General features: G+C 42.4%; 1 protein-coding gene across 16 annotated transcripts in view; it reads left to right on the top strand.

Moving 5' to 3' along the window:
* Window positions 1-15032, top strand: part of ZNF75D (zinc finger protein 75D) — a 58793-nt gene that overhangs the window by 36671 nt on the left and 7090 nt on the right. For 8 of the 16 annotated variants that reach the window (XM_054676912.2, XM_063804334.1, XM_063804335.1 and 5 more), the window contains 2 exons: window positions 11877-12148; window positions 13668-14196. The exons of 4 other annotated variants lie outside the window; for them this stretch is intronic. In XM_054676912.2, the coding sequence (XP_054532887.1) occupies window positions 13786-14196 (411 nt within the window). In that variant the 5' untranslated portion in view covers window positions 11877-12148; window positions 13668-13785. The remainder of the gene's footprint in view (window positions 1-11876; window positions 12149-13667; window positions 14197-15032) is intronic. 4 more of the 16 variants (XM_063804339.1, XM_024353279.3, XM_063804338.1 and 1 more) reach the window with 1 other exon arrangement.

The raw sequence follows: 15032 nt of genomic DNA, 5'->3' as shown, positions 1-15032 counted from the left end.
CTTTGTGTAGATTACAGCACCCACTGCATCTTGCCAGGTTCCCTGGGTAGTGATCAGCGACTTTGTCTGCCATGTTCCAATCAGGGAATTAGTCTTAGGTTGAATTTCCCATTTGCTTGTCAATCTCTGCATCCAGTTTTGGTCATGACTCTGCAATTACTCCCTCTATAATACACAGTTCATGTAAATGGAGTGTTTAGTTGCAGAAATTTAACACTGCAGTTAAACACTGCTGTGTCTCGCACAACTGTGTAACCCCCTCCCAAAGCTCAGAGCAGTGGAACTCCACACTTTTATTCTGTGGACCTGGGATGCAGGTGGGCTTTTAATGCCTTGGAAAATCTTATGCTAAAACTAGACCAGTTTGTTGAGACATATGCATATGTCTCAAGCCATATTCCCTTTCAAGTATCTGATCTAGAATAACTACATTGTTACCATTAAAGTGTGACGCAGGTGGGTAGTGTCTATATGCAGGACATGGATTTTCCAGGCTGTCAGAGGGATAACGGTGAGGACAGGGCTTTGTGATTTTTATAGTGGGGTTCTCATGAGGAACTAAAATGACTGTTATGAGGAGATGTGGCTTGCCTGCACACTGGCTGCCCACTCAATCTTATGTAAGAACTGAGGAAATTGAGGTTCCTGTAAAGCGACCCAGGTCACACACTCCCTTTCTTGAGTGGCAGGGAAGGAAGGCTCAGTCCTTCAGGTTTTTTCCTAGCCCCCACAGAACCATGTAAAGACCCTGAGGCCGTGTTCAGTGTTCTAAACAATTTGCAGTGGGAAGAGAACTTATTGGTATTCAGTATTTTATTAACAAAGAAAGTGGAAAACTGTCTTTCTCTTAAGGAACTGACATCCTAGAAAACCATGGCAATCACCTAGGAAATAGGCCAGGAGAGGTTGATTGATAGATGTTAAATGCATAAAAGCTTTTCATACTAGGCCAGGCACAGTGGCTCACACCTATAATCCCAGCTGGATTATAGCCTCTGGAAGGCTGAGGGGGGTGGATCGCTTGAGCCCAGGAGTTCAAGACCAGTCTGGGTAACATACGGAGACCCCATCTCTAAAATAAAAATAAATGAATACATAAATTAAAAATCTGCATAGTCTTCCTTAAATAGGGAATATCATAGAAATAAAATGTCCTATTTACATTGGTTGCAAATGTTATGAAACACCTAGAAAGATGAGGACAAGCACAAGGAAAACACACATGCAACTTTTAATGAGCTTCCAGTTTGAATATTCACATAACATTTTAAAATACTACATTTTTTGAAAAGGAAGATCAGTTTTTGCAATGGCATCAATTCTCCTCTAAATAAATCAGTAAATCCAGTGCAATCCCAATCATAATTTATAGCACAATTTTGAGTGTATGTGTAACTGGAAGAACAGATGCAATTATACTGGAAAAAATGCGAAGGATTATGTAAGAGGGGGAGCTTGTCATTCTGGACTCAAAACTTAGTCTGTAGTATTAGCAAATGAAACAGGAATTGATAGACATGTTCATGGGCCAACAAAGATATTCTAGAAATACATTTATGCATATGTGGGACTCAAAGAAATGATATAGCTGACATTTAAAATCACAAATTGTCACAAAGCTGACTTTTATGATCCCGTGTGTGTGTGTGTGTGTGTGTGTGTGTGTGTGTGTATGTATCTCTGTTGTCCTGTCTTCCTGAAGCCATCTGTGGATCTGTGGAGTCAAGCAGTCATGGCTCAGGGACACTCTGAAGTCAGTCCCAGCGCATCTGCACGGAGCACCAGGAGGAAGGCAAACAAATACTTAAGACCCAGTCTGGCCTCTAAATCCATGCTGAGCATTCTGCTCAGCAGACAGCTTGGGAATCACAGAAATGATGCGAATCTGACAGAGTTGCTGTGGACACAGACGCAAACCATACCAGGGTGGAATTGGCCTTTGTTAAAACACTATGCCATTGACCCATCTCTATACCACAGGGAGCGTAGAAAATCCAGGAAAATGGTGTGGATCAATAAATCCTTCCCATAATGCAACTGTTACAAATAGAAGCTGTTTTCTCACTGCTTTTGGTTGGATGTGCCTTTTGTTCACATGGTTTCTTAACTTCTCACCTGTCTCTGCTACCCGAGACCACAACAGATGAACTCTAGCTACTCCCCTTTGAGAGGGTGTTTACTAACATTGCAGAGTCTGGGGGTGTTGGATTCAAGAGAGGCCCTGTTTAGAGAAGGTGGAAGGACGGCTGAGTGGGCACGTGGAGAAGCCCTGCAGCCCTAAATTTCTAGAGGGAGGTGACTTTAAAAGCCCACTTAGAGGTCTTGATTTGTCTCCCTTGAAGTTTGGGGGAGGGAGTGGGTAGCTGTTATAATCAAATAAATTTAAAATGAGAGTGGCTTGCAGAGTGGGGACGGAATTCTCGCAAGAGATATACTTCTTCAATTGAGAAAAAGAGAGAGGGAGCTAATGAGGTAACCAGAAATGCCTAGGAAAGAAAGAATCATCTTTTGGCTGTTGGTGCAAAATAACTTTGAGCCTACAATTCTACTTCTAGCCAGACATTCAAGTGTGAGTGTAAATTAGCATACAAGGTGTTCAAATGTGGGTTCCCTAAAAATAGACCCTGAGGCACACTTATGAGTAGAAAGTGCCTACGTAGGAGGGAGTCCCAGGTAGCACTGGTAGGGGTGTTGTGAGATTTAGAAGGAATGCAGCCAATTAAGTGGCAAGAATAATCTAGCAGGTTACCAGTGTGGGCAATTTGAGCTAATTCCCAGGGGGATCCTATGGGAGACTGTGTCGAACACACACCTGACATTCATCCCAAGGGTAGGATGAAAAGTCTTGAGGGTATTTAGCCACCAAATAACCAACCATACTTCTTAAAGGACTTCCCCCAGGGGTGATATAAATCTCTGTCACCTCCAGTTGGCCTTGGGTCAAGTCCAGCATGCTCTAAGGGTGAGACAAAAGGCCTCCAAGGCAGAGAGTCATGGCAATTGCCATAAGCAACCTTGTAGATGCAAAGGTGAGACGTAGCTCCGCAGGGCCAGAGTCTAAATATGTAAGTCAGTGTCAGAATCTTTTTGGCACTGTCTATTCCTTAAATAAGTCAATACTCACCATTTGTGAAAATCTTCATTGAACTGGAGCTACATTTCCTCTCTATAGGTAGCATGTTTTAAATGTTTTATCAATTATCAATTTTAATTGGAAACTGGTTGTAGGAACTCTGTCCCAGAGAGTTGTGAGATGCATGGTTAGCCGTCGAAGGAACATTTGCATTGAAGACATCAAAATCTTCCCCCTGGGGAAAAGAAAGCAGGATTTTTGTAGTGTGTCCTGCTTGCAGATGTGCCATGCTGGGTGTTGGGCACAGGTCTCTCCCTGGGATTTCATGGAGATCTTTGGCTGCATTTGTCAGAAACTCTATTCTTACCATTCAGGCTACAGGGGCCCAAGTTGCAGTGTCTCACCTCTTGTTGAGAGGTTCCTCAGCACGTGGAATACAAACCTCCTCCTCTCCAGGTCTCCCATAGCAGCTGGAACTTTATTCATGTTCCTATCATTATATTCTCTATGGAATAGGATGAGTTGCTGGTTAGCTTGCTTCCACCCACCTATGCCCATCCAGGCCCACGCTCAGCACACTGTCCCCATAGTGGGTGCCCCTATCCCCAGGGATTCTTGGAAATGCTGTTCTGGGTGGTGACTCCATTTCAGCACTGACATAGTCACTGGCAGCCAGAGATGGCCTTCTCAAGCTTATGTTGGGAGTCTAGTAATGAATCCTTTTTGTTACAGTTCAGATGGGACTTGCAATGCCCAGCTCCACTGGTGTTGCTTTTTGTTTTTCTTCTATCTCCAGTCTTACAAATCAGTGATTATTGATGAAATGCTGAGAAGCTACAACTTCTGGCTGCTCTCTTTGAGCATTATGTTAGGTGACTGGGGCCTCCTGTTTGTTCTGTTTAAGGAGCCCAACTGCTTGTCCTCTCGATTAGCTTTAAAAGAGTTGAATTAGACCAGGCATAGTGCCTGTTTACAGCAATGCAGGCTATAGGGGCTTAGAAAGAGGCTATACTTAAGTATATTCCTGGGAAACTTCTATACTTGTATATCCCTGAGTCTACACACCTAACTGTTGCTGGTGGGCATCTGGGGACCAACCATTAATCTGCTCCAGCTTCACAGCTGGCTAGCCCATCCCTTGTGGGGAAAAGAGAGATCAGATTGTTACTGTGTCTGTGTAGAAAGAAGTAGACATAGGAGACTCCATTTTGTTCTGTATTAAGAAAAATTCTTCTGCCTTGTGATGCTGTTAATCTGTAACCTTACCCCCAAACCTGTGCTCCCTGAAACATGTGCTGTGTCAACTCAGGGTTAAATGGATTAAGGGCTGTGCAAGATGTGCTTTGTTAAACAAATGCTTGAAGGCAGCATGCTCCTTAAGAGTCATCACCACTCCCTAATCTCAAGTACCCAGGGACACAAAATACTGCGGAAGGCCGCAGGGACCTCTGCCTAGGAAAGCCAGGTATTGTCCAAGGTTTCTCCCCATGTGATAGTCTGAAATATGGCCTTGTGGGAAGGGAAAGACCTGACCGTCCCCCAGCCCGACACCCGTGAAGGGTCTGTGCTGAGGAGGATTAGTAAAAGAGGAAGGAACGCCTCTTTGCAGTTGAGACAAGAGGAAGGCATCTGTCTCCTGCCTGTCCCTGGGCAATGGAATGTCTCGGTGTAAAACCCGATTGTATATTCCATCTACTGAGATAGGGGAAAACCGCCTTGGGGCTGGAGGTGGGACATGCGGGCAGCAATACTGCTCTTTAAGGCATTGAGATGTTTATGTGTATACATATCTAAAGCACAGCACTTAATTCTTTACCTTGTTTATGATGCAGAGACCTTTGTTCACGTGTTTACCTGCTGACCTTCTCTCCACTATTATCCTATGACCCTGCCACATCCTCCTCCCCGAGAAACACCCAATAATGATGAAAAAATACTAAGGGAACTCAGAGGCCGGCGGGATCCTCCGCGTGCTGAACGCCGGTCCCCTGGGCACCCTTTTTTCTTTCTCTATACTTTGTCTCTGTGTCTCTTCTTTTCCAAGTCTCTTGTTCCACCTAACAAGAAACGCCCACAGGTGTGGAGGGGCAACCCACCCCTTCACTGGCTAGCCCATCCCTGACCTATGCAAAACTTTGCACCACACTATCACATTATACTCCTTCCCTTTTGTGATTTAGATCACGACTGACTATGGTTACTGTTCAAATAGAGATCACAAGGCTAATTGCATGCACTCTTTGTGGTAATAAGATACCAAATTATAAACAAAGCCTAAGGCCATGCCAGTCAAGGGTTAAGTCCTGCTCTGCTACACTTAAAGAATAAAGTATGTTCTAATTGCCACAAAACTTTTCTTTTTCTCTAGCAGCTAAACAAGCACTGCCCTAGAGATAAGCAATATTGAAACAATTGCAGCTCACTCACTTGCTGACTTACTGACCTCCACTCACCTGTTCCACAAGCCATAACTACAGCTTTTATTGGACAAGAGATGGATTTCAATAACTCTCTCCTGATAAGAGACCACTGAACATGAACTGATTCTGGCCAGTTTAAGGCTGCACACTGAATGCCTTCATATCCTTGCTTCACCTTTGATGTATAGGGCCTAAATATAATGTATTTAAATGTTAAGTCTCTGCCCCAAAGTGAACATGAGATGCATGTAACATATGTGTTTGCTTACCACACATGCACATATCCCCGCTTCATGAATAGTCATAGCTCCCAGCCATTCCAGCTCCAGCCACGGGTAAAATGGGCCAAGTTATAGCTTGAGCCATTGCTTCAGAGGGTACAAGCCCCAAGCCTTGACAGCTTCCACGTGGTGTTGGACCTGTGGGTGTACAGAAGTCAAGAATTGAGGTTTGGGAACCTCCAGCTAAATTTCAGAGGATGTATGGAAATACCTGGATATCCAGGCAAAAGTCTAATTCAGGAGCAGAGCCCTCATGGAGAACCTCTGCTAGGGCAGTGCAGAAGGGAAATGTGGGGTTGGAGCCCCCATACAGAGTCCCTGCTGGGGTACTGCCTAGTGGAGCTGTGAGAAGAGGGCCACCATCCTCCAGATTCCAGAAGGGTAGATCCACCAACAGCTTGTACCGTGTGCCTGGAAAACTGCAGGCACTCAAGGCCAGCCATGGGAGACTACCCCTTTCATCAGCATGCCCTGGATGTGAGACATGGAGTTAAAGGAGATTATTTCAGAGCTTTAAGATTTAATGACTACTCCACTGTGTTTGGGTCTTGCATGGGGCCTGTAGTCCCTTTGTTTTGGCCAATTTCTCCCATTAGGAATGGAAGCATTTATCCAACGCCTATATCCCCATGGTATCTTGGAAGTAATGCATTTTCTTTTGATTTTGTCTTGTCTCAGGTGAGACTTTGGACTTGGACTTTTGAGTTAATGCCGGAATGAATTAAGACTTTGGGGGACTATTGGGAAGGCATGATTGTGTTTTGAAATGTGAGGACATGAGATTTCGGAGGGGCCAGGAGTGGAATGATATGGTTTGGCTCTGTGTTCCCACCCAAATCTCATCCTGAATTGTATTCCCCACATGTTGAGGGAGGGACCTGTAATCCCCATATGTTGAGTGAGGGAAGCGATTGGATCATGGAGATGGTTTCCCCCATGCTGTTCTCGTGATAGTGAGTGAGTTCTTATGAGATCTGACAGTTTTATAAATGGCAGTTTTTCCTGCTTTCTCACTTCTCTCTTGCCACCTTGTGAATAAGGTGCCTGCTTCCCCTTCACATTCTGTCATGATGGTAAGTTTCCTGAGGCCTCCCCAGCCATGTGGAATTGTGAGTCAATTAAACTTCTTTCCTTTATAAATTACCCAGTCTCAGGTATTTCTTTATTGCAGTGTGAAAACAGACTAATACGCCTGTTGAATATTTATGCTTGGCCAACCAAGCATGCATATGGTTCAGCATAAAGCCCTGCCTCATCCTTCCCTCCCTCAAAGCGCTTGCTTTTTGTTTGCAGCCAGAGGCTGCACTTCTCTCCTGCAGGTTGTCATCCCCTACTTAAGAAATAAAGTTCTCCTTTCTAAATGGATAAATTGTGTGATTTTTTTTTTTTTTTTTTTGAGATGGAGTCTCACTCTGTCGCCCAGGCTGGAGTGCAGTGGTGCGATCTCGGCTCACTGCAACCTCCGCCTCCTGGGTTCAAGTGATACTCCTGCCTCAGCCTCCCGAGTAGCTGGGACTACAGGCATGTGCCACCACACCCAGCTAATTTTTTGTATTTTTAGTAGAGATGGGGTTTCACCACGTTAGCCAGGATGATCTCAATCTCCTGAACTCATGATCCACCAGCCTCAGCCTCCCAAAGTGCTAGGATTACAGGCATGAGCCACCGCACGCAGCCAAATTGTGTGATTTTTAAGTTGACACAATGAAGGTCCACTTCTGACTTTCCCCTTTTGCATAGGGTCCATTTGGCCCTGAGCTGTCAATTTCCAAGTATGAATGCTACCTACTTTGTCCCATCACTTTATGCCTGGAAAAAAGTGCAGGGGCAAGGACAAGGGGAAGCTTTATAACATTCAGTTCATTTCCTTCTTCTGCTTCTTTGTATAAGAAAGGGCCAACTTTTGATCATTTTTTGTTCAGCTGTGACATTCTGCTGCATAAAGAAGATTGAACACCGAATACCACATTAAAATGGTATTCCTAGATGACTTATTTGCAGAAACTGACCTGTTTATCCTAAAATTCATATGGAAATTCAAGGGACCCAGAGTCTAAAACAATTTTGAAAAAGGAGAACAAAGATGTAAGATTCATATTTTGTAATTTCAAAACTTACTACAAAGCAACAGTAATCTAGACAGTGTGGTATTTGCATAAGACTAGACATTTAGATCAATAGAATAGAATTGAAAGTTCAGAAACAAAGCCATACACCTTGAGTTAACTGATTTTCACCAAGGGTGCCAAAACAATTTAATAGGGAAAGAATAGTCTTTCAACAAATTATGCTAGGTCAACTGAATATCCATATGCAAAAAAAAGAAGTTGTACCTCTATCTTAGATCATACACAAAAATTAACTCAAAATGGATGAAATATCTAAATAAATTAGGGGCTAACACTATAAAACGTCTAAAAGAAAACACAGGTGTAAATGTTTGTGCCCTTGGATTAGGTGGCTGGTTTTTCAGATGTGACATAAGAAACTAAAGAAAAAATAGATAAACTGGCCATTACAAAATTAAAATCTTTTGTGCAGCAGAGGACACCATCAAGAATGTTGAAAGTTAATCCACAGAATGGAAGAAAAATGTGCAAATTATATGTCTGGCTTGTGTCTAGAATATATAAACAATGATTACAACTCAATAATAAAAGACAAATAACAGTTAAAAATGAGCAAAGGATCTGAAAAAAGTTTCTCCAAAGAAAATATACAAATGCCTAATAAGCACATGAAAATATGCTCAATATCATTAATTATAAGGGAAATGCAAATCAAAGCACAATGAGATGTCACAATACACTCACTAAGATGGATATAATTTAAAAAGGCATGTAATAACAAGTGTTAGCAAGAATGTAGAGAAATTAGAACCCTCACACAGTACTGGGGGGAATGTAAAATGGTGTAGTCCCTTTGGAAAATAGTCTGGCAGCTCCTCAAATGTTTAAACATAAAGTTAACATATGATCTAGCAATTACACCACTACAAATGTATGTAAAATAAATAAAAATATATGTTCACACAAAATTTGTCCACAAATGTTCATAGCAGCATTATACATAATGGTCAAAAATTGAAAAAATTCAAATACCAATTAACTGATGAATGGATAAACAAAATGTCATATATCCACACAATGGTATATTATTCAGCAGTAAAAAAGAATGAAGTAATGATACATGTTACAATATGGATGAAGCTTGAAACCATTATGCTTAAGGAAAAAAGGGAGACACAAAAGATCACATATCATATGATTCCATTTATATGAAATATCCAGGACAGGGAAATGTATAGAGAAGAAAAAGTAGATCAGTGGTTGCCTAGGGTTGGTGCTGATTGGGAGGTGGGGGATGACAGGAAATGAGAAGTTAAAGCTGCATGGTTCAATATTTTTTTGCGGGGTGAGGTAAATATTCTATAATTGATTGCCACATTGGTTACACAACTCTTTGAGTATATTTAAAAAACACTGATATTTAGAATACTTTAAATGAATGAATTATGTGATTTGTGAATTATATCATAATTTAGCTGTTTAAAAAATTCTAATTACTAGAACCAGAAATCAAAGTCATGTTTAACAACTCACTATTATGAGGCCTTGATTTTGAAAGCTACCAATTTTAGAATTGAATCTACTCTGAAACTGTTCAGAGTAGATTCTGCTTGTTTGATTACTACTTGTTGCATCTCCTTCGGCATGAAATGAAACCTTTAAAATTCAGTTGTAAAATAAAAAAAAATCAGTGAGGTTGTCCAACCTCTGTCTCACAGCACATCATTTAAATTTAGCCATCTGTTGTTGTTCTTCATCAGTCTCTCCTCTTTTTTTGAACAACTTCCTTTGTAATCACAAATTTGAGAGGGGGTAGGTAACCCTTTTCTTCATTCTCATTTATATCCTATCTTTTTCTAAGTTGGTTTCCAGTTTTCCATATTTCTCGAAAATTGATCTACATTTTTCCTCCTCTAAGCTGCTATTGGCTGAATGTGTACACCCAAAACTCCTAGGTGGAATCTGTAATCCCCAATGTGATGGTATTTGGAGGTGGGGCCTTTGGCAGGCAATCAGGTTTAGATGGGGTCATTAGTATGGAGCCCCCATGATGGGATTAATGCCCTTATGGAAAAAAAGAGAAAAAGACATCAGATCTCAGTCTGTCTCTTTGCATATACACACAATGAAAAGGCCTGTGAAGACATGATTAGGAAGAAGACCCTTACCATAAACCCAACAACCATGCTGGCACCCTGATGTCAGACTTCCAGTTTCCAGACCATGAAAAATGTTTACTGGTTAAGCCTTCATCATTTTCAGATTCCTTTCTGTAAAGACGTCTTAGATATTTGCTATAGTTGTTTGTTTTACTCCATCTCAACTTTGCTCACTTAAAAATTACGCATTCTTGGTTTGTAGGTTTGACTTTGGAAACTCTTTTTCCTTCTTTATCTTGCTCATCATGACCTTATTCAAAATTACAATATTCTCTTTAAGTTGCTTCCACCTATAAAGTTGTTTGCAGCTCAAGATCACACCTTGATTTATTGGGTGAATCAAGGTTGAAGTGTTTAGGGGAAAGAAAATGACTTTTATCTGACCATTCTCACTGGTTAGTGATTCATTGAAATGTAAGCCTGGGGATTATACAGAAGTCACAGTGCCCTGACTTCCTCTTCATTGAGTTATAAAATGTTATGTTGAAAATGCCTGACTTGAAGAATATAGTTTTGAAAGAACCATTCTGAAGACGATGCTCTGATGAACCAAACATTTTTACTAAGTTTATATATCATAGATAATGCACTGTGTCCTTTTACACACCTTTGGGGAGCTTCGATTTTGAATGATGATTGACTTTAACTTAGTGTCATCTGCATTTATATATAGAGTCAAACAGGTGCTTTTTACTTTCCTCCTGGACATGCAGACATCTCTTTGGCTTGTCTGAGTGGTTTTTCACACTGGCTTCCAAAATATGTCAGTTTCATCCCCATTGTAAAACTAAGCTACACCCAGTTTCTCCTGTTTAGATTCACATTGGCAATTTTTGTCCAAATGGCTCAACACTTGGTAAATACTGAAAACTTGGAGAATACTGACAACCCAAGATATTCAGCTTCTTAGAAAGATGATTCTGTAAATATGAAATACCTTACCCAGAGAACTATGCTAAGCACTGCAGGAGATAAAGATGGAAGCAAGATTTCTGTCCTCCAGGGAAAGCATAATGTAGTAGAAAAAGGACAGGATATGACAACAGGATACCTAAATTCCTGGCTAAAATCTGCCACTGGTAATCTATGTGACCCTGAACATGAAGTAGTAGGTGAAGTCATGTCATGTCATACCATTTCAAATTATTTATATGTCAAAGAGAAGTATAAATGGGACCTATCTCAAAAGGTTAAAATCTACCTAACAAGAATAAAACAAGATAATGGTTGGGGAGCACATGTCTGATAACTAGAATATGGTTTTGAAAATGTAAGGGACTGTTGTTTCTGATCTAGCGAGAGGCTTGACCAGGATCAAATTGCCTTTTACTCAAGGAGGCTTTTGATAAGTCTAGTGACTACAGCTGGAGCTCTCTCTGGCTGGGACTCAGGAAGGCCCAGAACACAGCTCTGCCCACAAGAGTGCTGAACTGGTTCTGACTTTGTGAGCCACTCTTCCGTGGCCCCTAGACCTTTGAGGTGGCATCCCTTACTGGGTGAGGCTCCTGGTAGAATGGGCTGCCAGCCGCCAGGAAGCCAGCAGGAACAATCCGGATGCACAATACGTGGCAAATCAGGGATAGGAGACCTTGGCACCAGGAGTCTGTAAGCTACATGGCTCCCAGGGAAGAGCCATTTGAGGGGCTCCTCTAGGCTTCCAGCAGGGCTAGAGACTCGGTAGCATTAACTCTTTCTTGCATCCAGGACCTAACTGGAGCAGGAGGCTGGTTCTTCTGGGATGGAAAGGACCCCCGGGACAGTTCCTAACTTGGCTAGGCTGAGACTTCGCAGGTAGAGGGAGGGGGATAGCTGGGCGTAGCTGTCACAAAGCCACCGGAAATGCATCTTTCATTTTCTGGTTGATTCCGGTTCAGGTCCACAGAACTCGACCCTGGAAGAGAGAGTCGGGGTCAGGTCTTCGGGAGGTGGAGGGATCGAATGAGGGAACTGATATTCCAAGACTCCCCACATCTTGGAGCTTCACTCGCCAGGCATCCCGCGCTTTCCTGACATCGCTTACCCTAGTGGTGCAGCAGCGGAGAGCTTTGCTACCCAGAGCAGCAGGGAGGCGTGGCCACAGAGGCAGAGGCGTAGTCGAGCCGAGGAAGAGGAAAGTGGCCTCCGGGGAAGCCAGAGCTGACTGAAGGTAACCGAGGAGCTGATTTTCTCTTTAGATTCGTTTAGCGATCCCCTGAGAAATACCGGCCGCTCCTGCCAGTTGCAGCCTTTGGGGCTGCTGCGTAGCAGGGAATGAGGGTGGGGGATGTGATACAGTATTTTTCAGTGGGCAGTGGCGCCACTGACAGGCGGCAGGTCGCCTGGAGAGCTGGTGGGAGTTGTCCACAGCGAGGCCGCCTGGCCGCAGGCTCCTACAGCCACTTCTTACCTATGGAAGCAACTTCTTTCTACCGGATGTACAAATATAACCCAGGGATACTAGTGAAGCACACTCAAAGGTTGCCCACGTTCAGAGTTCTTGTGGGCATCCCTGTGGTTGATCTAGAAGTTGTAGTGAATCAGGGATGGGGATTTGGGGCAGTAATGTCTACCACCACACTCAGCGAAACTTCCTGATTTTTGATGGCTTATGAACATAACACCAAAGAAAGGGTCATTTCAACATTAAAGACAATGGCTTCTGCTGACAAAAAAATGTAAGAAGTGTTCCTGTACCTCCTGAGCCTGAATGGTCAGCAAGGAGCCAACCATTTTTTTGAATACCTGTGGCATCCTTGAAAGAATTTTGTTACTGTTTCTGCTGGATCACCTCAGGGAAAATCAGTTTTGAGGACATGTTAAGTCAGGAGAAAGATTACCATTACTAAGACCCTTCCCATCTATAAAGAACCTTAATCATCACCATCTCTCTTTCTTTTTTGTTTTTAACCACCTGACATTTGTATATATGTAAAGGAAGACCATCTGTAAATTTTTCCAGTTAAAGTAAACAAAAAATTTAATACGCAAGTACAAACCTGTGCAGTGCCCTTTATAAGTCTTTCGAAGAAGTACTACACCCTGCCACATCAAATGTTGATGATCTGCTTGCTTAGCGGGAGGGCATTTGCTTACTTTTTCTCTAATTACTTTACTTCTACTCTGATCTTGCTGTCTCAGTTCTCCTACCAGCATTGATACAGTATAAAAGGGAATATTAAGAGTTCCATTTAGTAAAAGGCTTCAATCTAAATGAGATGAAGGGATATAGAAACTGTTTTTCCTCTGACTAAAGAAAAATGATTGGGATGATCTGTTAAAGTTTCGAGAAACTCAAATAGGCCCTATTTGCCAATATAGGACAGGAAACCCACAGATTAAGTATTGGATAATCTCAAAGCTCCTTTTGGCCAATTGGTGCCAGTTTTCTCACCCACCAATCTTTCCTCAACTGTTAAAAAAATTTAAAAAAAACCAACAGGAAATACATTGATTGACATTTGTCTTCTCTTAGCTGTGCTTTGTTTCAAAGTTGAAAAACAAAGAAAAGGAGAGAAACTTACCTCCTGAGTAATCTAATCATGAATGTTCTAATTCTTGGCAGTTGATTTTAAAGAAGAAGCCAGACAGGAACTTTTCTCTTCATTTTCTTCTAACAATAAATAGCAAGTAAATATGTGTCATGTGGTTTTCTTCTTGACATGTACTTTTCTTCTGCTCTCCCTCAGTGCTCTTGGGAAGAACAATTCATTGATTTGGTACCAACCTGATGCACCCTGATTTGTCAAAGGTGGTACCAGGTGGGTGTCAGTGTCACATACAAGAGTAAAACTGTTCCTAGAGCAAATGACGATGAGAGAGCTGAACGCGGATTCATGCTCAAGCCCCCAGATGGGGGCTATGTGGGAGACTAGTGGGTCTGTGAAAGAGAACTCCAGTCAGAGTAAGAAATACAGCACAAAAATAGAGAATCTTGGTCCTGAGAGCGCTTGCAGGCACTTCTGGAGCTTCCGTTATCATGAAGCAACCGGACCGCTTGAGACTATCAGCCAACTTCAGAAATTGTGCCATCAGTGGCTGAGGCCAGAGATCCACTCAAAAGAGCAGATCTTGGAAATGCTGGTGTTAGAGCAGTTCCTGAGCATTCTGCCCAAGGAGACCCAGAACTGGGTGCAGAAGCATCATCCACAGAATGTCAAACAGGCTCTGGTCCTGGTGGAATTCTTGCAGAGGGAGCCTGATGGAACAAAGAATGAGGTAAGAAGAAAGATTCCCTACATGTACAATGAAGTAGGATAAAAGTGGATATATCAGAATGGAGGAGTTATCAGATAATTAGACAGATTAAGTCGCTATTCTGTTGCTCCTTTAGGACAGCTAGCAAGGATCTGAAATGACATACATGCATCAATAGTCCACAGGTTTCAAGATTTCTGGCAGAGCCTTTCCTTGTCTTAGAGAAAATAAATGCATTTTGTCTTCTCTAGGGCCAGGGTGAATTGATGGTGGTGGGCCTAGTCTGGCATGGGCAAGGACAAGAGTTGAGTTCTTAGAAAAAGAGAAATAAAGGGCAAGAAAGAGTTGGGAAAGGGGAGAAGATCCACAAGATGGGCAGCACTTACAGAGACCAAAGGAGAGAGAGGTTAGCAAACAGAAGTATGAATCAAGCGGCTCTGGGGAGACTGCAAAGAGAACAAAATGGAAAGAAAAAAAGGAAACAAGGATATGGAAAGAAGACAATTGCCAACAGAGAAGTGGAGGGAATCAGGATGCTAAGGGGTAGTATCTTCTGTAGCAGAAACACACATCTCTGGGCTGGGAGGAAAGAGCCTCCATTGCCCTCACTTAGTGGCTTGTCATTGGCCCTTCTGGTGAGTGGGAAACCAAGGTTTGTCCTTGGAAGATGGCAGCACACTTTCTTTTTTCAGGAGCCTACCTTGAAAAATCCAGGGCAGGCCATATTTTTGGTGTCTTATTACTACCAAATCATGTGAAGAGAGATTAGAGCCCAACTCTTCTCCCCATTTATTCTTCCATCCATCTCCGTTCCCTGTGAAATTCTTTCCTGGAGGATTGGAAACTGGCTAACAGGA

The sequence above is a fragment of the Pan troglodytes genome, chromosome X (genome assembly GCF_028858775.2).
Source record: "Pan troglodytes isolate AG18354 chromosome X, NHGRI_mPanTro3-v2.0_pri, whole genome shotgun sequence".
Classification (NCBI taxonomy): domain Eukaryota; kingdom Metazoa; phylum Chordata; class Mammalia; order Primates; family Hominidae; genus Pan; species Pan troglodytes.
The sequence above is the reverse complement of the archived record's forward strand: the minus strand, read 5'-3'. Positions and strand labels throughout refer to the sequence as shown.